This window comes from Fomitopsis serialis (genome assembly GCF_022376445.1).
Source record: "Fomitopsis serialis strain Sig1Antser10 chromosome Unknown B0H18scaffold_30, whole genome shotgun sequence".
NCBI classification, from domain to species: Eukaryota; Fungi; Basidiomycota; class Agaricomycetes; order Polyporales; family Fomitopsidaceae; genus Fomitopsis; species Fomitopsis serialis.
In genome coordinates, this window is record NW_025954990.1 from 322,576 (window position 1) to 348,041 (window position 25,466).

The 25,466-nt window shown below is 55.6% G+C and overlaps 9 protein-coding genes across 9 annotated transcripts; 5 read left to right on the plus strand and 4 right to left on the minus strand.

The window, feature by feature from the left end:
- Window positions 1–544: 544 nt before the first annotated feature.
- B0H18DRAFT_1005573 (uncharacterized protein) lies at window positions 545–1,423 on the plus strand. Its single transcript, XM_048028585.1, has one exon. The coding sequence runs from the start codon at window positions 664–666 to the stop codon at window positions 1,351–1,353; it is 690 nt and encodes a 229-aa protein (XP_047893859.1). The 5' UTR covers window positions 545–663; the 3' UTR covers window positions 1,354–1,423.
- Window positions 1,424–3,967: 2,544 nt separating this feature from the next.
- On the plus strand, window positions 3,968–6,172 carry B0H18DRAFT_1005588 (uncharacterized protein). The gene is made up of 13 exons (XM_048028586.1): window positions 3,968–4,126; window positions 4,220–4,313; window positions 4,377–4,420; window positions 4,472–4,641; window positions 4,758–4,821; window positions 4,871–4,972; window positions 5,038–5,139; window positions 5,260–5,403; window positions 5,505–5,581; window positions 5,663–5,694; window positions 5,756–5,964; window positions 6,028–6,105; window positions 6,152–6,172. The coding sequence occupies exons 2-12, from the start codon at window positions 4,291–4,293 to the stop codon at window positions 6,102–6,104; spliced, it is 1,044 nt and encodes a 347-aa protein (XP_047893860.1). The 5' UTR covers window positions 3,968–4,126; window positions 4,220–4,290; the 3' UTR covers window position 6,105; window positions 6,152–6,172.
- A 361-nt stretch (window positions 6,173–6,533) lies between these two features.
- On the minus strand, window positions 6,534–8,130 carry B0H18DRAFT_1210989 (uncharacterized protein; the record flags this gene model as incomplete). The annotated part of the gene is made up of 9 exons (XM_048036403.1): window positions 7,862–8,130; window positions 7,726–7,808; window positions 7,525–7,658; window positions 7,395–7,469; window positions 7,238–7,344; window positions 7,101–7,184; window positions 6,947–7,044; window positions 6,787–6,890; window positions 6,534–6,728 (listed from the first exon to the last, which is right to left on the minus strand). Exons 1-9 carry the CDS (start codon window positions 7,924–7,926, stop codon window positions 6,534–6,536), a joined length of 945 nt encoding a protein of 314 aa, XP_047893861.1. The 5' UTR covers window positions 7,927–8,130.
- Window positions 8,131–10,778: 2,648 nt separating this feature from the next.
- On the minus strand, window positions 10,779–12,275 carry B0H18DRAFT_333047 (uncharacterized protein). Its single transcript, XM_048037644.1, has 3 exons — window positions 12,241–12,275; window positions 11,081–12,185; window positions 10,779–11,016 (listed from the first exon to the last, which is right to left on the minus strand). Exons 2-3 carry the CDS (start codon window positions 12,180–12,182, stop codon window positions 10,937–10,939), a joined length of 1,182 nt encoding a protein of 393 aa, XP_047893862.1. The 5' UTR covers window positions 12,183–12,185; window positions 12,241–12,275; the 3' UTR covers window positions 10,779–10,936.
- An 85-nt stretch (window positions 12,276–12,360) lies between these two features.
- On the plus strand, window positions 12,361–12,746 carry B0H18DRAFT_1005601 (uncharacterized protein). Its single transcript, XM_048028587.1, has 2 exons — window positions 12,361–12,566; window positions 12,634–12,746. The coding sequence occupies exons 1-2, from the start codon at window positions 12,458–12,460 to the stop codon at window positions 12,735–12,737; spliced, it is 213 nt and encodes a 70-aa protein (XP_047893863.1). The 5' UTR covers window positions 12,361–12,457; the 3' UTR covers window positions 12,738–12,746.
- Window positions 12,747–13,393: 647 nt separating this feature from the next.
- B0H18DRAFT_1118851 (uncharacterized protein) lies at window positions 13,394–14,065 on the minus strand (the record flags this gene model as incomplete). The annotated part of the gene is made up of 2 exons (XM_048033853.1): window positions 13,394–13,614; window positions 13,672–14,065. 2 exons carry the CDS (start codon window positions 14,063–14,065, stop codon window positions 13,394–13,396), a joined length of 615 nt encoding a protein of 204 aa, XP_047893864.1.
- Window positions 14,066–16,567: 2,502 nt separating this feature from the next.
- On the minus strand, window positions 16,568–17,993 carry B0H18DRAFT_333109 (uncharacterized protein). The gene is made up of 3 exons (XM_048037645.1): window positions 17,585–17,993; window positions 16,640–17,526; window positions 16,568–16,578 (listed from the first exon to the last, which is right to left on the minus strand). The coding sequence occupies exons 1-2, from the start codon at window positions 17,744–17,746 to the stop codon at window positions 16,816–16,818; spliced, it is 873 nt and encodes a 290-aa protein (XP_047893865.1). The 5' UTR covers window positions 17,747–17,993; the 3' UTR covers window positions 16,568–16,578; window positions 16,640–16,815.
- Window positions 17,994–19,928: 1,935 nt separating this feature from the next.
- On the plus strand, window positions 19,929–21,170 carry B0H18DRAFT_1118853 (uncharacterized protein; the record flags this gene model as incomplete). Its single annotated transcript, XM_048033854.1, has 3 exons — window positions 19,929–20,124; window positions 20,168–20,659; window positions 20,719–21,170. The coding sequence occupies 3 exons, from the start codon at window positions 19,929–19,931 to the stop codon at window positions 21,168–21,170; spliced, it is 1,140 nt and encodes a 379-aa protein (XP_047893866.1).
- Window positions 21,171–22,401: 1,231 nt separating this feature from the next.
- Window positions 22,402–24,808, plus strand: B0H18DRAFT_1005614 (serine hydroxymethyltransferase-domain-containing protein). The gene is made up of 9 exons (XM_048028588.1): window positions 22,402–22,506; window positions 22,570–22,677; window positions 22,729–22,940; window positions 23,043–23,133; window positions 23,458–23,759; window positions 23,817–23,946; window positions 24,002–24,115; window positions 24,136–24,235; window positions 24,288–24,808. The coding sequence occupies exons 1-9, from the start codon at window positions 22,414–22,416 to the stop codon at window positions 24,626–24,628; spliced, it is 1,491 nt and encodes a 496-aa protein (XP_047893867.1). The 5' UTR covers window positions 22,402–22,413; the 3' UTR covers window positions 24,629–24,808.
- Window positions 24,809–25,466: the final 658 nt, after the last annotated feature.

Below are 25,466 nucleotides of genomic sequence, written 5' to 3' on the forward strand. Positions count from 1 at the left end.
TCACGCGCGGCGATGTTTTCTGCGTCCTCCCCCGAGCGCCAGGGACCATCCCCCGCACATCCTACCCGCTACCAGCAGCCCACTGACGATCTTTTTCGACGCGCCTTGACAAGGTGTACGGCCATGTTCGTGTCCGACGTCGCACGCCCTGAAATCCCCGCTACATCGTCCCCGTGCCAGGTCGCAACCAACCCGCCCACTCTCGTCACTCAACACGATCGTCCCGCGTCAGAAGACGCATGGACAACTGCACCGTGACGTTCAGCTCAGGCAAGACACAGTAGCAAGCACCGACACAAGCCTCTTCCGTACCCCGACTGCTTACACAAGCTTGACCTCTATCGGCTGTAGTGAAGCAGCGGGCTGGCGCGTGGGACAGCGAGCCTGAGGGCCGACTGATACCATCTCTGTATGTATCCGCGTTCTCGAGCTTGCTCAATTGCACTTCTGACTTGCAATCCCCGCAGATGAATGGCGCGACATTCTCAGGCGCACCGGCCTCGCACCGACTGCCAGTGGTCAGTATCTCCACGCGAAAATTAGGTTCGGGCGGTCGAACTTTGAAGGAAGGCAGGCTCCTAGAATGGGTACTGCCTCCTCTGCGTAGGTGCGTCTCACTCGGCACATCACTTAAACGTACTCAACGCTTTCAGTTAGCTGGCAATGGAAGATGCTGATGGTTTCGGACTGCAATCCTTCAGTGAATTGCCTGACCGGATCTCCACTCCTGGGCCGTCCAGGCCCCGACCTCAAGGTGTGTTGCTCAACTCCAAGTCGGACGAAGACCTCGAGGGCTTCGCATGTGGTGCTCGGAGCAAGCCCTCTCTACAACGACCGTTACCGCTGACGCTGTCTGGCCGTATTCCACTCGATGTCTCCTTCTGCACCATCGACCAATTGGATCGTTCTGTGTTGCGAGCTGCGACGCCAGCCTGCTGGACGTGGCATCACCGCGCCTTGTACACCCAGCGCAACCCACGCGAAAGCTACAATTTGTTGGTGGCCCGAGTCAATACGTCGCCCCGCGTCAAGGAACGCCTCACCGCCACACGCATGCTAGTCGTTGGCAGCTACATGAAGCGACGCAGCGCTCCCTTCCTGGATGCCCTGCCTGCCGTCTTCGTATGTGCGACTTACTACAGGTATTTCGTGTTTAGCAGATCCCTCGCGCTGGCGTCACGGGCAGTGACTAGAGATCGCTCCTCTTCGACACGAGGCCCGAGATGGTCCGGGGATGCAGCCATCTCAGGGTTGTGGTATATACAACTCGCTCCCTGGTGCTCCGACACAACGCGCTACGGTGGTTGCCTGGCTCTGTACATGCTAATGGAACGAGCGGAGAGGGAGGTGTAACAGCAGAAACGAAGGGCCATAATGTCTACATAGAACTGAGCTCCGAATGCATGGACTTTGTCTTTGCTCACTTCTGAGCGCGCCGGGGAAACCACGCTCACAGAAGATGCCTGCAGGCGGCTTCTGCCAGTGAAGAAGCGTTGGCTAGAATGTCAGCAGGTCACGTTGGTCAACGCCTCCGCACACAGACAATGTCTGAGACAAGGCGGGTGATACGCTGCTGTTTCGTTGAACGTTTGCCTTGATACTCATCAACGGTATGCTCCTGGACTGAGTGTTGCCTCCCTATGTAGGCGCGTCTCATTCACCGATGACCAGGTTGTTTATGCACATCTGTAAACCGTAGAGCCCAGATTCGTAGCTCAGCGGTCTTGTAAGCACCGGTCTGTCCCTTAGTCGCAGTACTGCGCATCACTGATGAGCTTGACTTAGATTTCACTCCCGGACGAGTTCACGAGTTCATCCCTCGTCTGTGCATTGGAAGACCAATGACAAAGACGTCCGAGACGCTTCCACCATTGGGCGCAGCTCTGGAGAGAGCAAACAGAATCCTATTTCCCAAGAGGCCCACGATACGCAGGCGGTGGCAGCCTATCCTCACTGATGGCATTCCTCTTGAAGTCTTCGAAGACGTCATCGACCGCCTGGACAGGACCATGTTGCCTATCGCGGCGTTGGTCAGCCGTGCATGGTATCCCGTGCCAGTTATGGCCTCTACTCGACCATCGAAATTACATCCCGTGCGATGTACGACATGCTGGTGCAGCAGTTCCGCACGTCGCGTCAAGCACTGGCTCACAACCACGCGCGAACTACTCGTCGCTGAACACCCCAACTCGGCGTTGTTGCGGAGGAGTATCCCCTTTCTCGACACGCTGCCTCTTGTCTTCTCCCGTGCGTTTCCTGCACTACGCGTGCTCAGAATCGACCGGTCGCTGCGTCCCACGATGCACCCGACTTTCTATCACGCCCTCCGCCAATTCCAACACCTTTCGTCGTTATGCTTGGTTGACGTCGAACTGGGCAATACGGCCCAGTTACAACGAGTCACCTACGCGATTCCTCACCTAGCAGAGCTCTCATTGGTCAGAGTGACATTGGTGCATTTGCGCTCTACTAATTCGCAATTTCAACAACAAACAAGTACCCCTTCTCGGACCCAGTCCAACGTCCGACTGACCCGACTTGCAATCACGCTTCATTACACGGAAGCCGCATCTAGTCTTGAAACGATCATCAGTTGGCTCGTACACTCTGGGCTCTGCAATTCCCTTCACGCTCTGAGTGTGGACACTGGATCCAACAAACTCGCACGCAAGGCCGTAATCGGCTCCTCAGAGCATGCGGGCCGTCGCTGATTTCCTTCAGCGAGGCTCATGCTTTTCCATCGGTGAAGTAATGTGCCTCCTTTGCCGGATCGATGACCGTTAACACCCGCACCTTGGACGTGGCATCTACAGGTCATCCTAGCTATAATCTGTCCAATAATACGGCGCTGCGTTGCGCGAAATTCAACTTGGCGACCACCCAATCAGAAGAGGCCTCGCTGGCAATCGCAGCCAATTTGCGTACCGTCTTCAACACGGTCCGGAGCACCAACCTCGAACTCATCGTCATCGAATGCCTTGCTCTGCTTGCCGACGACGCTGACTCGAACCAGAAGATGGGCCGCCCCAGCGCGGCGGCTCAATTCGTGGCGGCGCAATCTACACGACATGCTCAACCGGCCGTGCTTCGACAATTTGAAGGAGGTCGATATCATGGTCGATGCTCGGGACGTTTCCACTAGTGCCGACGTCACGCAAGCCGTTGTCTCTACATTATGCCAGTCGTTGAAGCCATGGCACGACCGCGGTATCATCGACCTCTCAAAATCACCCGACCAACTTGAACCGTCAAGTGCCAGTGGGCGGCCGGATAGAAGAATGCCGCGAACTGTTGTGGTGCGTACCTCGGCCACTCGCTCCGCTGAGCACTGATAACGCGAGCGGCCTCGACGCAGCGTGAGCAGTGGAAAGGCAAAGATCGCCTTGCGCGCGAGAAGCGATGGGTGCGAGCTGCTGATCGTGTAAGCCGCGGATACCGTTGGAGCGATGATCCTACTGCCCTGACAAGCATTTGTGCGGGCAGTTATGAAACAATCATGGCACTGTTTGGCGTGTCTCATGGAACCCAGCGACGAACTCATCTATCTCCAGAGCTTTAGTCGTTAAGGGAGATGACAGATTTTGTTCTCATGTGCGGCCATCGAGATTTCGTGGTATCGTAGTTGCGGCGCACCTTTGTTCGCACCGTGGCACTAGTCCTACCATCTATTCGCCGACCGCTGGACGCAATCGGGCTCCTAGTCGAGACGTCCGCAGTGTCATGCACATCTAACAGATGCATACGCTGGAGCGCCAGGTAATCCAACATTCACACCATGTCGAACACATGGTGCATTCGGTGGCGCCACTCGCGGTGACCTTCTGTGCCGAGACGACTTCCCGTGGCTTGTCGCCCCCTTCCCCTTTGCCACCGACGTGCCAGTTGGTCGAAAGCGACTGTGTGCACAGGCATGGGGCAGAGGTAGACGTCTTCAAGTTTGGGACTGACTACTGACTGATATCGCTTCCTTCGCAACACATGCCGTACAAGCTTGAAGTGCACTATTCTAGGTTTGTTCCCCCGACCAAAGATAAGCACAGGTCAAAACCAACTGGAGAATGCTGACATCCTCGAAACCTTACTGTCAATACAGATAGAGGGATATCTCTGCGAGAACCACGGCAAGGCGAGCAGAACCTAGTTTCCATCTGTAGAACATCATCTCTTCTGATAGTTGCTTCTGATCCACGTCCTGGCTATCCTGTACGATGTACTTTAGCGGTACGCGTAGGGACCGTATAAGTATGCAGGGTTCTCTAGTATAACCTCGTTCAACACAACCCCCATACAATGGCACTTCACGGAGCCTTTTTGTGAGCCGTCTCTCACCCATTTTCTGCTATCGCCCACTCACAAGTCTCGTCGCAGATGGCTAGAATCTTCGTGGGCCTCGTGAATTACATGTACTTTTCAGCGACAGGTGAGGCGATCCACAGTATGTCCAACTGGCGCACTCATTTGTTGAATCAAGCGCTATACGTCTACGACTACCTATTGACGCTCGATCGCGAGGTTCGATATTTTTGGGGAGCCCAACCATCATTCTACACCATCCTCTTCTACTTCTACCGATATCCGGCATTGGCCAACACGGTCCTCGAGGTGCTCAGTCGGATAGATGCTCCCTGGCAGACTGTGAAAGTAAGTGCGATGTAGCCGGATTAATGAGTCAAACTTCTTGCTCAATTGTGTCACAGAGGTCCGTACAAATTCGATGGTTAGTTGAAGACTCTACGTAGGCTCAACGGATCGATTAGTTGCGGGATATGCAACGCTTCCAGATGGGCTTGGATATCGTCATCCTCGTCAGCGCTGCTAGTAGTGTGTACGCCGAAATCACTTCTGCACGTCCTGAAGGCGCTACTACCAGTGTTTGCGGCCCTGCGAGTCTTTGCGATCTACAATCGCAATCGTTGGCTTTGCGCTACCGTACTGCTCATCGGCCTGGTCAATCCTGGAATTTTGATTGTACGTTGATTCACAGTGTTACGGACGATACATTGTGTTGACACGCAGTGCTTCAAATTCCTACCATAGTACCTTTCACTAGATCGATCCCGTCATTGGGGACCGTCGACGGTTTCAGAGCTTGTACCCTGGCCTTGGCCGGAAGTCAGAGGAGCTATGAGAAGTGCGTCTGTTCACCGATTCGCTGTTTTCTCGTACTCAGGCTAGCATTTCGTGACGGTTGATTTGATCGTGCCAGCTGTGCGTACAATGCGTACATGGAAACAATCATAAGCACTGAGCGTTCTACAGGGACTATTTTTGCCAGAGTGGCAGCGCTCATATCGGACGGTCTTGTTCTGGTCCTGACCGGCTTGAAGACAAGCCAGAGACGCACGGACGTTGATGGTGTAGTGGGCATCGAAAGAGCACTGAAAGATGTTTTGCTACACGACAGTAAGCCTCACGTTCTATATGCAGGATGCTGCAGTGATGACATACACGACGTAGCGGCAATATGCTTTGGGTAACCAAAGCAACTTGCATCGTCTTTGAAGAGCGGACACTCATACGTATGCCCAGGCTTCTCTGCGGCGTGAACGTGATTGGCATAGGGACTGGTCATCTAACGGAGGTACGTTCAACTAAGTACGAGTTTGGCTCCATGAGATTAATGTCGTGTTCTTTGCCCACGGTTGTGTTCGCACCTCCACAGTTCCTTGAAATCTGGACATTGTGGACAGCCATGTAAGAACCTCTCGGGGCTCCATCATACATATCGCTCTTCTGAGCATTTTCGTGTTGGCAGATTCACTTCGATTCTGCTGTCCAGACTCTCTCTAGATCTACGAGAGGTGGCCGCCGCAGAGAGCGACGGCGGCGAAGTATTTTCTCGCACTTTGCGAGACACACCCAGCTTCGCTCGTCCCGACTCTGGTGATTCAACTATGCTCTCCCCCATTGATGAATACTGCCTTGATGACTTCCGTGCATCCCGTCAACCCCCTGAATGCGATGGTGAGAGCTCCGCGCTACTTCCGATTAGAAACTTGGCTTATAATGCAACGGTACCATGCATAGCCGCGGCCGACGGATGGAGCCAGCCGTCGTACAAAGAACCGTCAATATTAATTACCCAAAACAAATGTCTAGCCTAAGGTACATTTGCAAAAGGGTTCTGCCGCAGATGTTCAATGTACTATAGTTATGCACATGGTCATAAACACGAACCCGATTCACAGCCCGTGTAGCCCGGCCGGAGCCGATACATCGTGCCAGTAAATACACAAGGAGCTCGAGGCCAACCTGCGCAACATGCACGACGTCATGGTCTCTGCAGTACTTGGACAGGCTGAAGGACGTCAGTGTCAAGTTGAAGATCTGGCACGAGTCCGTGTACCTATCGCCGCAATCCAAAAAGTCGGTCAGCATCCCACAAGGAGTGATGCTGTACGCGCGCCCGTCAGAAGCATGTGCACTGGCACATCAGCTATTCCTTCCCACAATGAGAAAAGCATGACATTAGTCGAGACAGCAAAACGGTAACTCATTGTCGATACACATTCCACACACCGTAGCTGGTGTACTCATCCCCACAGCGCCTCTGCGTCAACCTCTCTCGGGCCTCCAGGTCTCCCTTGGTCCTGTCCGTTTCCCTGCGGCTGGCCATCCTGGTCCGGCGGGAGCGCAATGCGGCCCTCGCGCCGTCCGCGCAGGCGCATCCATAGCCACGACACCACAAGCCCGAGCGGGTGGGCGACGGTGAAGAGCACGCAGGTGAGCTATCGAGACGCGGGGGTCAGCGCGGGGTAGCTGCAGCGAGCCAGGAGATCGGCGCACCCAGACAGGCATGGGCTTCGGCTGTCGGCTCCATACCGATGCGCACATCCAGGCTGCGGATATGCACCAGACGACGTCACGCCTGATGACGACGACCAGCAGGCCTGCGGACGGGGGTTAGCGACAGTTCAGAGCGGCGTGCAGCGAGTCTGGAGCGTACCGACGAGGTTCACGCTGAGCATGATTATGAAGCCTGGCCATTGATGCCGTGCGTAGTGCTGAGGCTCGCCAGGTGAGAACGTCCATCCGAGGGACACGCTAGATTATCAGAGCATGAATTCAGTAACAAGAGGTGGCGCGATGACAATGCTTACAAGAGCGTATAAGGGAACATGATCATGAACGGCCAGATCATGAACGCCCGTACGGGCGCATGGATGAATAGTACATCAAAAGGTCTGGGGACGTAACACGGTTAGTTAGGTTTCGCAGACGAGGGGAATACGCGTACCTGGACCACGTCGGCCTATGGTACACGAGTAGAACGAGGTTGGCGTAGAGCAACAACACGAACAATATGCCTTGCGCCAACGTCGCGACAACGAAGGCTTGCAGAACCTGTGGAGCTTCGGCGTCTCGTCACAACACAAATCGGACGTAGTGCTCACCCAGGCTATAGCCCAACCAGCCATCACCCAGTTCGCGATCACAAGCGGCATGCCCACACCCTTCACCATCGCCGCCTATGCCGCATATACTTCAGCATCACCACCCACGCGTCACTTTCTACAGGCGCACCTTAGTTTCTGGTTTTCGTGCAAATACGAGCAGGACGCAGTAGCCCAGTTGGCCAACATAGACGAGCGTGACATAGATGGAGATGAGGCTCTGGTTCGGAGCGATAGTCGCTGGGTATAGCTTCGATATTTCGCCTGCACGCACATCGCAATGACGCATATGAGCATTCAAGACTCCTTCCCAGATTGATACATGACGTACTGAGTCCCGGGGTCAGGATCGCGCTGCATACCATCACCGTCGCGATGTTGATGAGCAGCGAGAGCGGCGTGAGCACTTGCAGCCTGTCCGCTCAGTGTCAGTCCCACGGCGCTGAGGCGTGCGGTGTTTTGCTCACCGTATCAGCGCGAGATAGTCTCTCACCGCCGGATGCGAGGTGTCGATGGGTAGGTTTTCCATCATGTCTCAACAGACTTGAATTCGCGTCTCCGGGATTGCTGAAGGATGCGCGGGCATTAGAGTCTGTGAACAAAATTTGAACCAGTGCGCTCGTCGAGGTGAGCGTTGAAGGCAAGCTGTGTTGCGGAGTCCCATGTTGGGGACGCGTCTTAGGCTACAAGTGGTGGCGAAGAGCGACGCGGCGCGCGCATGATGATGTCACCGAGGTACCCCTACCAGCGCCTAGCATTGCTGCGGCGGTCCCGGACCCAGCCCGGGAAGTCCCGGGACTCGCGGCGCCGTACTTGCCATATGCGGAAGCTACCTCTGTACCGTACTGCGATCGTCAGTCGGGAAGTGCTCCCATGGCAAACTTACGACCAGTACTTCCTCTGCTCACAATTCGGCTTTCTGGCTTAGCTAGGGCTATCGCAACTGCAGAAGTAAGGCCTGTAGTGCATTACGCCGTCACGTACGTCGGAGGGCCTGGCTTCTACCGGCCGCCTTCATGCTCGGAGGCTCCATCTCAGCATACATAAGCGTGGCAGGCTGCGACTTTTGAGCTCTCTTCGACCTTCTCGTACAACGATGAGCTCTCGACCACTTGCGAACACTGCGGACCACCCAGGCCTCTACATCGTCGATGGCGTTATAGTGCAAGAGACGTGGAGCGCCAAGTTCGCACGCAAGTTCAGGGAGAACCCGTTCGTGCCCATCGGTGCGTCTCGTCCGCAGATAGTAGTGGTGATCATCAAGCCTCCGGTTGAGCGCGTGTTGAGGATTCTATAGGGACTACCGCCACTGTCGTCGCTCTCGTCATGTCCTTCATCAAGATGCGGAAGGGCGAGTCGCTGAGCATGAACTACTGGATGCGGGCGCGTGTCGGCCTGCAGGCGTCGACCGTCGCCGCTCTCGCGATCGGGGCATACGCTCTCGGACAGACAAAGCAGCAGAAGGAGGCCCGCGCGCAGGCGGAGAACGAGACGGTACTTGAGAAGGCAGCGCAGGAGCGCGCGGAGTTCTATGAACGGCTGAAGGCGGTGGAGGAGACGCAGCGGCTGGAAGACGAGATGAACGCGAAGTCGAGCAGGTGGACTGGCGTGTTTAGCAGCGGAAAGGGCGTGGCTGGCCAGGCGCAGGCGAGAAAACCCGCGGAGTCCAAGGAGTAGACCACGCCGTCTGAAGTGTCGAGCGTGTCGGCGGGTGCAGCCGCAAGTGTGCATGCGCCTGCTACGCAGAGCACTCTGTCGTCCGCTCCTGCAGGTGTGGACAAAGTTAGCGCGCCGATGGCGGATGCGTCAGAGAAGAGCAGCTGGCGATCACAGTTGGGTGATTCGGAGAAGAACCCGTTGGCTCTCACAAAGCACGGCAGGTGTCAAGGTAGACCATTGTACGTTGCATTTTCACTCGACACAATCGTTACTCTCCTTTCTGAACGACAGACGGATCCATTTTACTTCCCCTCTCTGACCTTCGACACGTTCACCAGGCTCCGTGCTATCAGAGCCGCGACATGCTTATTGTAAGTTAGGAGTTCACGGCCATTGCGCTGCATATGCAAGTCGATTTGATCCTTTCGGGCAACTGGACATCATCGGCTAGGCCGACGCACTGGTATTGCAGGGCTGCCTGGCCATCTTGCGCGCGTAGTTTCTGATGGATACCTGCCCTTGTATGCGTTACGTATCATAGTCAATACATGCATATGTGCGCTCGCCGTCCCTTGTGTTCTGGCATATACAGCGCCCCGCACGGTACCGTAACTCAACGTCGGGGACAACCGCACGGAAGTTTCCAAGGTCTGTTGTGTTGGTATGTGCGGTAACCATCCTATCAAACGTCATCCACTGATTTTGAGGGTCAGCACACCAAACATCCTTCCGTGAGGAATACCGTTACGACAGACATGCCCGGAAAGTGGTGGGACGTTCGCTCAGCATCAGCAACCGAGTGCGTGTTGAAATTTGTCTCGCCCGACTGTGTATGCGGCGCGCGGCTTCCAAGCCAGTGACTCTGTACGCTGACAACGCGACGTATGGGCAATCCGTATAAGGCGAGGACGTGCGCTGGCACGACTGTGATGTGCTCACTCCGAGTCGCAACACGTCGCTCATTTGCGGCAACGAGTTCCCAGTCTCGCGGAGCCATGCGAAGGCCCACACAAATAGGACGACAGGAGACGCCTCGCGATCGTACTCTGGTGAACCCTGCTTGGTATCATTACTGTTGAACCTAATGATATCATTGTCAAACGAACTCAAGGGCCCATCCGAGCGTGTCACGGGCGATGTAGATTGTCGAAGTCGATAAACGTACACGCCTATCGATACTGTCCACGTCCAATCATACTCTGAGGGCTTGCAATAACATACTGCGCGCATAGATACACTGGTCTTCCCAAAATGGCCCAGAGTCCATCAAATGAAAACACCGATGAGGAGGGGAAGGAGAAGTATCCGAGGCACCATTAATAGTAACTCCGGTGAGCGTGAAGTCGATGAATTGTAAACGATGCGTTCACGGGTGAGACATAGTACGAGGCACAGTTCCTGTTCCTAGTAATCGCAAATTAAGTCAGTGTCTAATGGGAAGACCGAGACCGAGTGAAATACGCACTGGGGTCGTCTGTCGCAGACTGGAAATCAACCACTGCAGGAGTACCATACGCGCTTCTTCGCGGAGGTGGTGATGGCTAGTATACCACGATCATGCCACGGCATGAACAATCGTCGTAACAAAGGAGCCACCCTTCCGGCGAAGTCGTGTGCCGACGTCTGGTCAAGACTATCAGGATTATATGCAGCCTTGATCTCAATCTTGACGTCCCTCAATGCGTCAAAGTACGGCCCGACCAAGACATCGTTCAGCTTGGGCAAGTCGGCTTCGAGCCTCTTGCAAGACTTGCTGAAGTTCTCCTCGTCCAGGTAGCCGGAAAGCTCGAATCTGAAGCAGATTGTGATATGCTCGAGGCTGCTTCGAACCGTGGAGAAGGCCTCACGAAGCTCCCTTGCTGCTTGTGCAAAGTCCGAGGACTTTACGGGGAAGTAGTGGCGAAATTATTCAAGTGCAACGTCAATTGACGTAAGGCCGTGTTGTGCGCTAGATCGCAAGACTCTGTGAGATGTTTAAGCCTCAGTGATGATCAACTCAGTAAGAGAACCTGGGAGCGACAGCTTACCACGGAGCTCCATGTAGTTTTCACAATGGAAGGAGGTCAGAGACTGCCCCAAGAACTGGAGTAGCCGGTTGACATGCCCAGCCTGAGCGGCAGGGCCCGGTTCCCCGTTTTCGAAGACCGTCACCAGTTCGACCAGAGAGCTGCATATCCGCGAGCATACAAACCACTGATCGACCATCCGGCCGAAAGTCTTTATGCAATCGGAGGTATGCGCTTCAACTCGGAGTCGCTTGAGCCGGATGTTGCAGGGATTCCGGGAAAGGACATCTTGGAGCATAACACCACCAGGCTGTGATAGTTGTGGCTCGATGAGTACCAGATCGTCCAAAGCAAGCTCTTCTAGACACGTTAAGGCACAGACAATCCGTCGCAACTGGGCAATGTTGCTCAGTTCGGCATCATGCAGGCGCAACGATACGACGTGCTGGAACTGACGCAGGGCACGATGGAAAGTCGGATGCGGATTAGGACGCAGAATCCGACCGATGTCGAGCACCTGCAGGGAAGGACATGCCTGGCCGAACAAGAGAGGGAAGGTGTCCAGGAAGGGAGTACCTGAGTTATTCGATCCACTGCCGTCTCGGTACCCGAGCGTTACTTTGTGTGTGGACCGTAACCATCGCTGGACACGGGGCGATGTGTGTAGCTGGTTCACTAACAAGTCGTAGCTCGCGCGCGATGGGATGGAAATGCTGTGATAGAGCCAGTGAGTAGCGCGAGGATACCATGACCGGGAAATCGATGCGGCAATGAAGAGCGTGAACTGGTCCGTGATGTGGTCGAAGACCCTCTCGTAAATTTCGATGGCAATGCGATCGGATATGTCGGTAGGGAGTGGTCGTGCTTCGTCGTGTGCAGCAACACCTTCACCATGGCCTTCGTCTCGCACAACATGATCGTCTCCGCCTCGAGCAGCGAGGCCATCGCTTTGCGCAACTTCGTCGCGTGTAGCTTCATCGGCATCATCGGGGTCACGCGCTGTGAGTTTAATGCCGGGAAGGGAGCTTGAACGAGCCCGTAGGTGCCTGGGCCGCACAGCGGTAGCGTCGCTTGTTTCGGGGCTCGAGGTCGACCTGCCGACGGAAAGAGCGATGTTCTGCATGACCTGTCATGTCCCGCATAGCGTAAGTGATCTAAATTCCCGTACAAGACGTACGTACGTGTTGACCGGTGAGATTTGAGAGGGGACCGGAATACAGGTGCTTGGGGAGCATCAGATTAGACAGCTTGCGTACTATAAGGTTTGACTTGACCAAACCTTGTACCGTTCCCACTGTTATCTCGTGTAAGCACTGCCCCATGCGGGCCATACTAGCCTGAGCTGTCACTGCTCTTCACTGCCGTAGAAATAAGTATTGGAAAGGCCAGCACTATCAGATGCGCGCGCGTTCTGCAGCGGCCTTTCTCGATATTTTGCAAACATTAGGCATCATGGCCAGAGACTCGGAGGATTCCAGTACCATCGCTACCAGGACCGCAAGGAATACTGACGTAGAGATTCAGCGTGATCAAACTTCGCACCGCCCGCCGGTCAAAATTAAATTGGCAAGTACCTTCTGCGATCTGCGAGCCCAGTATGTGGCAGTGGTGCTGTCCAAACTTACTCGGTGAAGGCTCCCACTGGCAGCAGTACCATCAAAATCTAGACGGTACGTAGACTTGCAAGTTGCGGCTCAAGCTGAAAACTTGGGATACACGGCGCCTCAGTCAGGCGGCCCGAGGTTGCCGGGCTCCGCCGCCGTCAGCCACTGGGCCAAGCTCCTCCTCCTCCAATGCTGGCATGCGTTCAGCTACTGCGTCGACACAGCTTGAATATACGTGCGCATTTTTCCTCGCTCCCTAGCCAGTCTCCTTTTCTACGAACGACTGCAGTACTCAAATTCTATTCCATGCATGACAGACTCAATTTCGTGATGTTCATACATATAACGATACAGTCGTAACTTACAAAAACAAGAAATAAGCAATAACGATACAGAATGCTGAAGCGAGAATGGCCAGTCTCACTGAGGTCGTTGAACTCGTAGCGGGAAGGATTCGTGGACAGCCTGAGGGCTCGTGGTTGGTGTCGAGGGTGGACGACTGCGACTTATTGGAGAACAAGCTGCCGGATGGCGGTGGCGGGGGCTGTGGCCGGATGCGCCAGCGCGATGTCTCCGAGGCAGAGCGGCGGGCGAAGGAGCGGAGGTTGCATCGCCAGCGGAGGCATCTTCCGCGAGTCGCTGGACTTGGCGGGGTGGCCACGGCTGCTAGAGCCGGAGATAGGAGTGTGTAGGTTCGTGATCGCTACGACGCGATGGGGCATGACTGTCTTCATGTCCTCGTCAGGAACACGGCGGCGAGCACGACGGTGAGAACGACGAGGATAAGGACGGAGAGCGCGATGAGGCAGCGCTTCGCCCACTTGATCTCCGTACCGCGCATGTTCTCGATCAGCTCTCCCGCTCGGCTCCGTCTTCGAGAGCTCCCAGTCCTCGGGGGCGCGGAGGGGAAGATGAGGATGAGCGCGCCGGCGATCCAGAATAGAGGGAACACTGACGAGGAAATCAGCATGGGTGACATTGATGAAGAATGAAAGTAGAGGTACTCACGGAAGCCGAACTTGAAGAGGTACATGGCGAGGGTGGGGTGCTCCGCGTAGCGCGTGTACGCAGGAGGCGCGGAAGAGCAGGAGTACGGCGGCGGCGCGTCGTCGTGGTGCACGGGCAAGGCTGCCGCGTCGTGGCGGCTGTCCTGCGTGCCGCGAGGCGAGCGAGAGGAGGACGCGCCGAAGAAGTCGTCAACCGCGTTCGTGCCCTCTTCAAGGCTGGCAGCCCGGGTACGAGGTGCGTGAGTGAATGCGACGGGCGGGGTTGATAGCTGCACGTCGAAGTGCTCGCGGCGGCCGGAAATCGTTTGGGCTTCGAGGTCGTGCTGATTGGTGTTGCTCCAGGTGAAAACGGAGGGGATGACGAAGGTCGAGGAGGTGGAGGCCTGAGCAGACATGATAGACAGCTTGTAGATGACTCGGTCGACGAGATGGGTGGTGATGCGGGAGGCTGGGAAGTGCGCGAGACTTGGATGGCTGGCGGGGCGATGATGGGGACTTTGCGGTGCTCATGGCCGGCTTTATATGCATTTCGTCCTGTGGGAGCGGGAGAAATGGGAAACCAATCCGTTGCTAACGCCGAGCGTTAGTCAACCAATCGAAACGCGCGCCCTCGATAGCAGGCGTGGACCCACAAACGCCCACATACCGCAGAATGCCCAATGTGGAAAGTGTCGACGGGAGTAAACGGGAGGCCGAAAACAACCCACACGTGATACAATCCACTTTCGGATATAGTTACTGCATATGGCACAGCGGACCCACTGCGCCAGACAGCCTACAGTAACTCAAGGACTTCGCGCTGCTCAACCTGGAGATTATTCTGAGTTCAAACCCGCTGGTATTTGCACCCACGATGCAATCGTCGGCACCCTTCTCAGAGAGGGAGGTCAGACAGCCTGATAATAACTAGATTTAGTCACCGTCTGTCCGAGTCCAACTCGAACGGTCGTCCGGTCACAGCGAACGGAAGCGTTGTCATCGGGGAGCGAGCGAGAGTGGAAGAGAACAAGATGAGACTCACCAGAGGAGACTCGGCCCCAGAGCTGACCGCCGTGTCTTGCCCCAGTGGGAGAGATGCGCCTTCTCTTCGGTCTTGGAGTCATCCAACCTCTATGTACGCTGTGTCACAGTGCGTCTGCCGTCCGTCCGTCCAGACCCGGCGGGGTCGTCATCGCGGCCGTTCAAGTTGCAAGGCCTTCGCCATCCACGGCAGCCACAGCTGTTGTACATGATCATGAGCATTGAGCAAGTAGCAAGTAAGTAGCAAACGGAGAGCGCAGAGGCGCCCGTGTGGCGGGGCGCGATGGTGCAGAAGCGCGCCTGTGGCGGCATGGCACTGGCACTGGCAGCGCGGCGCGCGCCGTCCGCCGTCGTCCACTCCCAAACAGCCTGAGACCGCGCGCTTGTAACTCTCGCTCACTGACCCGCCGCCTGCCTGTGACGACAATGACGACATGGACGAAGTACTTATTCATAGTCGCGAACTACATCTGGGGAGGCCGCTGACAGCTGGTGTAGGCATGTAGGGTCGTTCCGGTGAGTCTCGAGTCAACTCTCGTGCATTCGATCTTCTCGCGAGCTTGATGACATGCTCATCAGGTCTTACTGCGAGCAACTGTGTCCCAAGCTTGCAATTGCATCCACCGCCACAATACTAGAAGGTGCGAGGTCGTCTGTCATCCCCGACCACCGGAGGCGTAATCCTGACGGACATGGTTGCTTGGTGAACTGTAAGCACGCTCCTTCTCCAGAGTTCAGTCAACCTCACATCCAGGGTTCCCCATATGATATACATCGTGTACGAAGCATCGCTGCGTATCTCAGGACTAGGCATCTACGGAGGGTTCGCTACATGCGTGCTTCGGGCTGATGGTGGGTGCTTGATTCTCCCCCCATCTCACGCGACGCACAGGTTCTGGTATATCGCGTCTGCTGCCTCTCTGCAACCTCGCGGTCTCTTGTGTTCCCCCCGGGTCGTTGATACCGATCCATTTGCCTACTACCGTCGACTGTCGCATCTACACGCCTCGCGATGATCATAACTACGAATGTTTCGACATTAGGAGTCTCCGAGTGGAATCCGTAAACTGAGATTGAAACTCTGCGCATACGTCAAGAGCCTGAGCTGAGAAAGGATCGGCGAGGAGGAGGAGGAGGAGGAGGAGGAGGATGGTATTCCATTACTCTAGCGAGGACTCGGCCTCAGCATAGAGCTCGCGCAGAGAGCGACTCGGATATGCGCTCAATCTCTTGCGCGCATAGTCACGACTGGCTGTTACGCGACGCTCGTGCATCGCGCCGTCTAGAGGAACATTATTCACAAACGTGGCAATGGATAATATACCACGTTCATGCCACGGCATGAACAAGCGTCGTAACAAAGGAGCCATCGCTTGGACGAAGCCGTGCGCTGCATGCACAACATGCATCTCGATCTTGACGTCCTTCAATGCGTCGAAGTACGGCGCAACCAAGACATCGTTCAGACTGCGCGAGTCGGCCTCGAGCTTCTTGCAAGACTGACTGAAGTCCTCCTTGTCCCGAGGGTCGCGACGATCATCCAGAATGCCAGAATGAGCGTACAGGAGACCGGAATGGGCGTACGGACGGCTGGAACGAAGGCGCATAGGGCTGCCCAGATTGACTACAGACGGCTGGGAGCAGCCTGGCGCATAGGAATGACGATACCAACGGCTGAGAGGAGGGCGCATAGGGCTGTTCAGATTGAACTTGAAGCGGACTGTGATATGCCTGAGCTGGTCACTCCGGACCGTGGAAAAGGCTCCACGAAGCTCGCTTGCTGCATGTGCGAAGTCCGAGTCCTCTGGAGACTCGTAGGGGTTGAAAGATAGCTCTAACGTCAATTGACGTAAGGCCGTGTTGTGCACTAATTTGCAAGGAGAATAATCTGGGAGATGTTCAAATCTCAGCGATGATCAACTCAGTAAGAGAACCTGGGGACTACTTGCCATGGAGTTGCAGAAAGCATTGGCAATGGAAAGAGGTCAGAGACTGCCCCGAGATCTCGAGGAGCCGATTAAACTGTGCTTAGCGGCATGGTCCATATTCCGGCTGCGGCGGATCGACACCAGAGCCACCAGTTCGACCAGAGAGCTGCAGATCCCCGAGCATACAAGCCAATCGGTCATGCATCCGAACGTCTGTACGTATTGCTCGGAGTACACTTTGACTCGGAGTCGCTTGAGCCGAATGTTGCAGGAATCCCGGAAACGTGAAAGGTCATCTTGGAGCCTAGCACCGGCGGTGTGCGGTAGTAGTGGCTGGACGAATAGCACGTTTTCCAAAACAGCTCCTCCAAAGACATAAACGCGCAGACAATTTGTCGCAACTGGGCAATGTTGCTCAGTTTGACTTCATGCAGGCGTAACGACACGATGTGCTTGAACTGGCGTAGCGCCCGATGGAAAGTCGGATCCATATCCGGACGCAGAATGTGAGTGATGTCGAGTACCTGCAGGGCGAGACATACATGGCCGAAGACCAGAGGGAAGGCGTCCAGGAAGGGGATACCGCCCCGGTGTTGCAAACTGTCCTCGATCACTGCGATATGTGTGGACTGTAGCCATCGCTGGACACGGGACGACATGCGTAGCTGCCTCACCAGCAAGTCGTAGCTCGCGCGTGATGCGATGACGACGGTGTAATAGAGGCAGAAAGCGGCGCGAGGATACCATGCTCGGGAAATCAATGCGGCACTGGGCAGCATAGACCGGTCCATGTGTTCGATGACTTTCTCGTAGATTTCGATAGGAATGCGATCGGATATGCCGGTGGCGCGTGGTTGTGCTTTCTTGCGTCTCGACCTGCCAATGGAGAGAAGAACGTTCTGCATGACCTGTCATGTCCCGCGTAGCGGCGTAAGTGACATGAAGCCTTGTGCAAGACGTACGTACCTGTTGACCTATGAGAGGAACCCCGTATACAGGTGCTGGGGGAGGGGGAGCGCGGGGGGTGGCCGTTAGGTTAAGTAGCTTGCGTACTACAAGGTTTGCTTGACCAAACCTTCTTCCATTCCCACTGTTATCTCTGTGTAAGCACTGCCCCGTGCGGTCCATATCAAAGCTGCGCTAAGTCAGATGCCACCAATAGTTGTGCTCTTCGCTGCCATATAACTATAAAGCCGGTTGATGCGCGCGCCAAGTCCTCACGCTGCTCCGTCGCATCGATGGACCTCGGCGTCAAGCTTTCAAGGTCAAGGCGTTCCATATGCCCGATGATTACAAGTCGGCGCACGACTTTGCCAGAGCGATGGTCCCCATATGCCGGCTATCCACGCCATGAAATGATCGGATTAGCTTGGGGACCTTTTGGCTATTCCACTTCGTGCTTGATTGGGCCATAAGACGTAGTGCGGTCCGCATGATAAAAGAGCACAAAATTCTCAGCACAACATGCGCCGCGTGACGGAACAGACTAGAGTCAGCTAGGTCAAATGCGGTTTATCGCGAGCAACCCGCGACGCACCGTACACCCGTAGCCGATCCGTATCCCGATAGAACAGCGCTGTCGCTCTCCCGTACATTCCTAGGTAAATTGGTCAGGGAGTTTGCCATGTAAAACAACTGGACGGAGATGTTATACTAACTTATAGGAGCGGTATACCGGCTTCCATCAACCAAGTCGTCTGAATCCGCCGTTGTCGAAACAAACACGAGCAGGCCTCCGATATTGAGCTGTCAAGCATACGCAGATGTGTTACAAAACGAAAGCAACAACAATGTCGCTGGTGCCGGTGAGACACGCGATTGCGATATTCGACGACGAGTCGTCCTGATACCTTCGCGGCGCATGAAGCCTCCCGAACAGGGCGAAGTGTGGATAGCTGACGGTGGGCCTACAGCCTTGTGATGGCAAAGCAATTTCCAGCGTTCTAGAGCTAGAGCACCCACCAGTATATAGGCATGCAAAGCGTGGACGTTTGAACATCAAGCTGATTCTGCTGAAGGAGGAGGATCATTCTCAGATCGGCAATCGACTCGGAGCAGACACGATCGCGTGACCAGTTTACTACGCGCAATCCTCCGAGACCGACGCGACATTCCTCTGCTGACTCGGCGTTCAGTTGAAACATGCCACGATCTACTTTCGCAATGTACATGCAACTCATCTGCCTAAACACGTCTCTGATCAAATGTGAATCCCCGGGTGTCCATATTGGGATACAAGCTCGAGGTAATTAAGATGACGCGGACCGGACGACGCGACTTGGTTCAGGCCTTCAGGCCTTCAGGGCTTGGCTGTCAGATAATATCACCCTAAAGCTGTAAGTCCACCATTGAATCGCATCATCGTGTGTCTGATATCAATCACCGTGCAACGACTTGCGCATTGTAACTTAGTCCGTCATCCCACGGCCTTAACGAGTCTCTACTCTACTACGACGTCTGTCTAATTCTATCAAGCACCGTCCAACTGCCCGATCCGCGCCAGTTTCTCGTCGGGAACCACAGGCTGTTCTAGAGGCGCTCCATGATCCGAGTCCGGGTCGACGTACCTAGACAGGCTTGAGCAGCTACTAGAGCGGCTGTTTTGCATGAGTGGGAGAAGCCAGACTACCGTACGGCAGACAGTGTGTACACACGCAGAGCTGAGTTCTCACAGCACTCACATGGTGGGTAGTCTTCGCTCTAAGATCACATCACATATTGCCACCACCATGTCTTCCGACTTCCATGGCAACGGAGAGCACCGATTGGCGTGTCAGCGGACCAGTCTCGGTACATTCTCCTACTCGCAATGACAACGCAGGGAGGCTGCATAACTAGCGCTGGATCGAGGTATATGTCTTCGACCTCCGAGTCGCCTGCCCCTCTCTGGCACGTACCATTCAGCAAATAAAAATGCAAGATACTTACGTCAACACAGATGCCATGAGTGATATCGGGGCCATCCCTTCTCAGGTCGGTCTATTCATCAGATGTTGTACCGTACAAGTCTCGCTGAATTATGACTACTAGGTACTTTCACCAGGCGTCTGAGCATCGAAGCAGCACCATACGTCGAAGACGAATCGGATGAAAGTCACGCGCGTGATTTGGACGACTCAGAGGAACAGTGGGAGAAGAACTCGGTTGCGGATGGTGAAGACGATCGCACTGGGCCCTTTCAAGACTACCCCTTGCCGCGACTCCTCACTGAGCGTATCCCTCTCGAATTTTCGAGGGAGTCATCGATCGCATCGACAGGTGCATGTTGCCCATCGCGGCGCTGGTTAGCTGGGCGTGGCATCCCCGAGCCATGCACAACCTGTACTGCAGTGTCGAGATTGCGTCGCGCACGAGCTACGACCTACTGGTGGAGCAGTCCCGCACATCGACGCGCATCAAGCGATGGCTCACAAATACTCACGAGCTGGTCATCCGGTCTCACAAAGACGCGAAGCTAGTGCAAGGGGACACCCCCTTCCTCGACGCACTCCCCCTCGTCTTTGCCAGTGCGTTGCCCTCGTCTTGCCAGTGCGTTGCCCGCCCTGCGAGCGCTCAAGGTCTACTGGGTGCTGCGTCCTGTTATGCACCCGACCTTCTATCTCGCGCTCTCACATTTTGGACACCTCACGTTATTGTGCTTGACGCTTGTCCAGCTGTATAACACCCTCCAGCTACGCCGGATCATCTCTGCGTTCCCGCAATTGGAAGCCCTCGCCTTGTCTCGCGTTTCGTTCAGACAACCACTTCCTGCCGGTCCCAGATATCAGCATCCGGCGGACCCTTCGTTAAGGCCTGAGTCGGGGATTAGGCTCAAACGGCTGGATATTCTTGCGAGTGACTACGAAGCCTCGCAGAGCCTCGAATACCTCGTCGACTGGCTTGTATGCTCTTCGATATACGCCTCCCTGAGCGACTTGGCCGTTGAACTCCGATTCGTCAAGAGTGCCGACTATAGGATCGCGTGCGATCAAGTCGATCGACTCCTCAGAGAAAGTGGGCCGTCTCTGACCTGCTTTCGTGAAACGCATGGCACTTCTCTCGGTGAAGTATATCTCCGATTCGCAGAGTTGGACAATCACTGATGTAGCCACATCCCACAGGTCATCCTGGTTACGAGTTTGCTCACAATACGTCCTTACACCGCTTGAAGTCGGACCTGAACGTTGAGCTCAGACAACCAGAAGAGAACTGGCCAGCAGTAGTAGCCAATCTACGTGCCACCCTGTCCTCTGTGCGAAGCCACGCACTTGCGCACATCACGCTCGACTTCTACGTCTGGCTCGCCGACGGCCTGGAACCGGAGAAGTTCAATCCGTCCGGCGACAGATTCGACTCGCAGTTGCGCAGCCTACACGACGTCGCGGTTCGGCCGTACTTCGACGCGCTGAGGAGCGTCGATGTCAGGATGCGAATATATTACAGCCCTGGGGAACAGAGCAAGGAGCTGGCGGACGACGTCGCCCGAGCGGTCGTTCCCATGTTGCGGCGACTACTCAGGCCGTGGCACGATCGCGGGATAGTCAATGTCTCCTACAAGGGTTGGAGTTACTAGGTGGTGATGCGGACGGCGTGCGCGTGCCGGTCACTATCAATGCGTATGTCGCCTATGATCCCATAGACATTCGATACAGCATGCCATTGATAACAGCGCACTATAGGTCCTCGGGATCGTACGTCAATGCCCGCATTCATTTTCTGTGTCGAGAGAGGAGAGATGAGCTTTGGGGTGGTTGACCCAGAACTTCAACTTCACCGTCTCGTCAACGCCCGGTGAAGTCGCTCGTCTGCCGGCAAGTAGCGTTTAGATAGGGCGAGCCCGAGCAGTACGTCGGCGCAGTCCCCGCTCCTACTGTTCACTTGGCCCGCATGGTGATTCCGTATGTACCGACTGCCATCAATAGCAGTCATAAATTTCCGTCCGGTGACATCTTGTCGTCGTTCAGTTACTTGACGAACAATTTCACGGCAAATTAACACATAACGGGGAATAAATCCAACGACACTCAGCTTGACGGAAATAAACATCACTCGAACACCCACGTGGTTTTGACGTACAACACCTTCCTCTCATGGAAGTGCACCTTCCCAATCCGTAAACCGTTTGCTCTCGCCGTTCATCTCGGTTTGTCTCCGAGACAGTTTCTATGATAAGTAGGTCCTTGCCTGTCAAAGGTATGTGCACTTAAGGCGGACTTGTGCCCGCACGAACAAACGATGCGAACATCGCGCGAAAGTTACTGGTGACGAGGGAGACGGAGACGCATCGACCAGGCGAGCCAGGAGGAGGAGAACAGCACCAAATCGCTTACTGACCACGCGCACGGTTCGGCGCTCAAGCGCATTGCATCGATGGTGCTCTCATTATTGTGCAGCTGATTTGGTCTTGTCGACAGGACGTAAAACAGCTCGTGCGTGTATCGTGCAAGACACAGCCTAGTCAAATTGTGAGTCGTGCCAGCCCACGTCCAATACAATTGTTGGCTCACCAGATGCTAGGCGTTCGCTTCCGCGCAAGCACACCATCTTCTACAAAAAAAGATGGTACGATGGGTGCAAGACGGCCAGGCTGTTTCTTCACCTGGCTTCGAAATTCCCGCAAATGCAGGACGCGAAGACAACGCGAAGAGCAGGAGAAGCGTCGAAGGAGGTCGAAGGTGGCGCGCGATCCCCACGCGTCGGGTTTCGCCCCTAATGAGGAATTAACCCGCACGTGATCGGGCGCGGCGTGGATTTATGGGCGCTAGGGAACTAGACTTGATCGCGTCAGATTCCGCCGCCCAAAATTCAAAGTCAAAATGCTGCGTCTCTTGACTCGTCCCATTCGTCCCATCCATCCTACCGCCCTCGCCCCCGCCGCACGCAGAACGATGGCCTCCATCCCCGATTTTGTGCGCATTTATCTCCAATTTTTTGCTGTACTCGCATCGTGACTAACTGTCTTGGTGCTGCAGAACAAGACGCTCTATGCCCCACTCGCCGAGGTCGACCCGGAGGTGAAGAATATTATCGACAAGGAGACATGGAGGCAGTTTTCGGGCCTGGAGCTCATCGCTTCTGAGGTGTGTTAAATCTACATGGCCCTGCGCTCGCGACACTCACATGCAAGCCAGAACCTGACGAGTCAAGCCGTCATGGAGGCTAACGGGTCCATCCTCACGAACAAGTACTCGGAGGGTCTCCCAAACGCCCGGTACTACGGCGGCAACGAATGGATCGACGAGCTCGAGCTGCTCTGCAGGAAGCGTGCGCTCGAGGCGTTCCACCTCGACCCCTCCAAGTGGGGTGTCAACGTCCAGCCATACTCTGGTAGCGTATGTGTCCTGTCCTTCGTCGCTGTCTCCACGCTCATCTGATCCGCATCACAGACCGCTAAGTAGGCATCGTACGTTGATACCCTGTTGCACTATTGACGCGTCCTCTTCAGCTTCGCCGCCCTAACTGCGCTCCTCCAGCCCCAGGACAGGCTCATGGGTCTCGGGCTTCCGGACGGCGGTCACCTGACGCACGGCTACTACGTGCGTACACACATTCTCCTTCGCTTCTCCGAACACCCTCAAATAGATGCGGGGAGGCTGCATCCGACAATATATTGTGAGCCGGCAGACGTTGTTCGGAACGGGGTGCACGTTGTCTGGAGGATGCGAGCCTCCGCCGCCTCCCAGCGCACGACGCCCGAGCTCTTGAGAGACTTTCGGAGTGATCGTCCTGAGCCCTTGAGCCACTAGGAGTCATGCATGCGGATATCTTTGTCAATGCATAGCCACCGTGTCCAGTCTAATCTTTCCATTGATCCTCATCTTGCGCTCTATAATGCCACTCCACTGACATTTCGCTTGCAGACTGCCAAGAAGAAGATGACGGCGTCGTCCATCTACTTCCAGTCGTTCCCGTACGGGTTAGACTCGACGACACAGCTCATCGACTACAAGCAGCTCGCGTCGCAGGCGAAGATCTTCAAGCCGCAGCTCGTCATCTGCGGTGCGTCGGCGTACCCGCGGGACTGGGACTATGCCGCGCTCCGTGCCGTTGCGGATGAGCATGGCGCGTTCCTGATGGCGGACATCGCACACACGAGCGGCCTCGTCGCTGCCGGGGAGCTCGCGGATCCGTTTGAGTACTGTGACGTTGTCACGACCACGACGTGAGTCTCCTATCCCGTCTGTCCCGAGCACGGATCGCCGACGTGTTCCGGGAATAGGCACAAGACCCTCCGTGGTCCCCGCGCGGGTCTGATCTTCTTCAGGAAAGACTCCGAGAAGGCAAAGGACCTCGAGAAGCGCGTGAACGACGCGGTGTTCCCTGCCTGCCAGGGTGGCCCGCACAACAACGTCAGTTGTCTCTCATCGTATGCGGCGATCAGTGGCTGACAATCATGGATTCCAGACCATTGCTGGTATTGCCACCGCCCTCAAGCAGGCGTGCTCGCCAACATGGAAGGCATACGCCAAGCAGGTCATCGCAAACGCCAAGACGCTCGGTGACGAGCTCGTCGGAACGGTTACAAGCTGCAGACGAAGGGCACGGACAACCACCTCGTCCTCTGGGACCTGCGGCCACTCGGTCTCACCGGGAGCAAGCTCGAGAAGCTGTGTGACCTCGTTGGGATCACCATCAACAGTACGTTTCTCGTTGTAATCCCACGGGACCACGCACTGACTTGCACGAACAGAGAACGCGGTCTCGGGCGACGCCTCTGCGCAGACGCCGGGTGGTATTCGCCTGGGCACGTCGGCGCTCACGTCACGCAACATGCTCGAGGGCGACATGAAGGTCGTGGCGGGCTTCCTGCACCGTGCGGTGCAGCTCGCGCTTGTGCTCCAGAAAGAGGCGGGTAGCAAGCTCCTGAAGGACTTTGTGCGCGTCGCGGTTACGGAGGAGGAGGGCAAGGAGGGCGCGAAGGGCGTGAAGGCGCTCCGGAGGGAGGTCCACACGTTCGCGAGGCGGTGGCCGGTGCCTGGCGTGGACGTGAGCACGCTCCAGAGACCGCAGGGCATCGAGGAGGACGATTGAGCGGGTGGTGAGTAGTCTTGGGTCCGCGGATTGTTTCTGGTGTAAAAGGGCGGGACGTTCAACATGGTCCGGCCTGCGCTGGCGGTTCAACTTCGCCCGGTCGTAGATGTATTGTAGAACTAGCCTTCCACAGGTGTATTCTTAGCGTGCTATCGATCCTAGTCGTAATTGCTTTCGCAGCTTCAAGGTCTGCCATCAACAAGTTGGAGCAGGCGGTGCGTCGTATGTACGTCCCTTCTCCGTGGCATTTTGTTTGGAAGATGACACTGATCGGGCACAACTTACCAGCTGTTGAGTTTCGTCACTGCTTGAACCTCAGCCGGGATTCGGTTCTGGATCCAAGCAAGGTCATCCAACGATGATCGATCTTTATACGCATCGCTATCACTGCATCTCATGTTGCTGCGATCATCTGTCGACCACAAGGGAGTAGGGTCAGAGCGCGGGGCCCTGTTTTCACCATCTGGTAGTTGGCTGGTATGCGCCGTTTGGGGCCACGGGATCATGGGATGGTTGGCGAGCGCGCAGCTGCGTGCAGTGCTAACATCGTGCCCTCTTTGATCCATCGTCACAGCTTCCGAGTCGGAGACGTGGTGAGACGTCTCGGGCCTCTCGTGCCTCTCGTGCTGCCGCGCGTGCACCTGGACCGTTCGATAGGTACGTGCGCCGTCCGGCCGCTTCAGCGCAATCATACATCATTTACATGGACAGCCTCGCCGGCAATTTCGTTGATGCATGACGAAAGAGGTGAAGGGGCCGACTTGCCAGAGCGCTGACACTTGGCGGCACGGGTATCTTGCGGGTATGCATCGTCAAATCACCGTGGTTGTGCTCGGGA

Bases quoted from the DNA above. Each gene is read 5' to 3' on its own strand.
- B0H18DRAFT_1005573 (XM_048028585.1), top strand. From the start codon at position 664: ATGGAAGATGCTGATGGTTTCGGACTGCAATCCTTCAGTGAATTGCCT.
- B0H18DRAFT_1005588 (XM_048028586.1), top strand. From the start codon at position 4,291: ATGGCACTTCACGGAGCCTTTTT. The intron at 4,314-4,376 runs GTGAGCCGTCTC...GCAGATGGCTAG, and splicing joins GCACTTCACGGAGCCTTTTT to AATCTTCGTGGGCCTCGTGA. The intron at 5,404-5,504 runs GTAAGCCTCACG...TCGTCTTTGAAG, and splicing joins AGATGTTTTGCTACACGACA to AGCGGACACTCATACGTATG.
- B0H18DRAFT_333047 (XM_048037644.1), bottom strand. From the start codon at position 12,182: ATGCAGAACATCGCTCTTTCCGTCGGCAGGTCGACCTCGAGCCCCGAA. The intron at 11,017-11,080 runs GTAAGCTGTCGC...AACATCTCACAG, and splicing joins AAACTACATGGAGCTCCGTG to AGTCTTGCGATCTAGCGCAC.
- B0H18DRAFT_1005601 (XM_048028587.1), top strand. From the start codon at position 12,458: ATGCGCGCGCGTTCTGCAGCGGCCTTTCTCGATATTTTGCAAACATTA. The intron at 12,567-12,633 runs CTGACGTAGAGA...ATTGGCAAGTAC, and splicing joins TACCAGGACCGCAAGGAATA to CTTCTGCGATCTGCGAGCCC.
- B0H18DRAFT_333109 (XM_048037645.1), bottom strand. From the start codon at position 17,746: ATGGACCGCACGGGGCAGTGCTTACACAGAGATAACAGTGGGAATGGA. The intron at 17,527-17,584 runs GTACGTACGTCT...GGGACATGACAG, and splicing joins TTCCTCTCATAGGTCAACAG to GTCATGCAGAACGTTCTTCT.
- B0H18DRAFT_1005614 (XM_048028588.1), top strand. From the start codon at position 22,414: ATGCTGCGTCTCTTGACTCGTCCCATTCGTCCCATCCATCCTACCGCC. The intron at 23,134-23,457 runs GTGCGTACACAC...TTTCGCTTGCAG, and splicing joins ACCTGACGCACGGCTACTAC to ACTGCCAAGAAGAAGATGAC. The intron at 23,760-23,816 runs GTGAGTCTCCTA...TTCCGGGAATAG, and splicing joins GACGTTGTCACGACCACGAC to GCACAAGACCCTCCGTGGTC.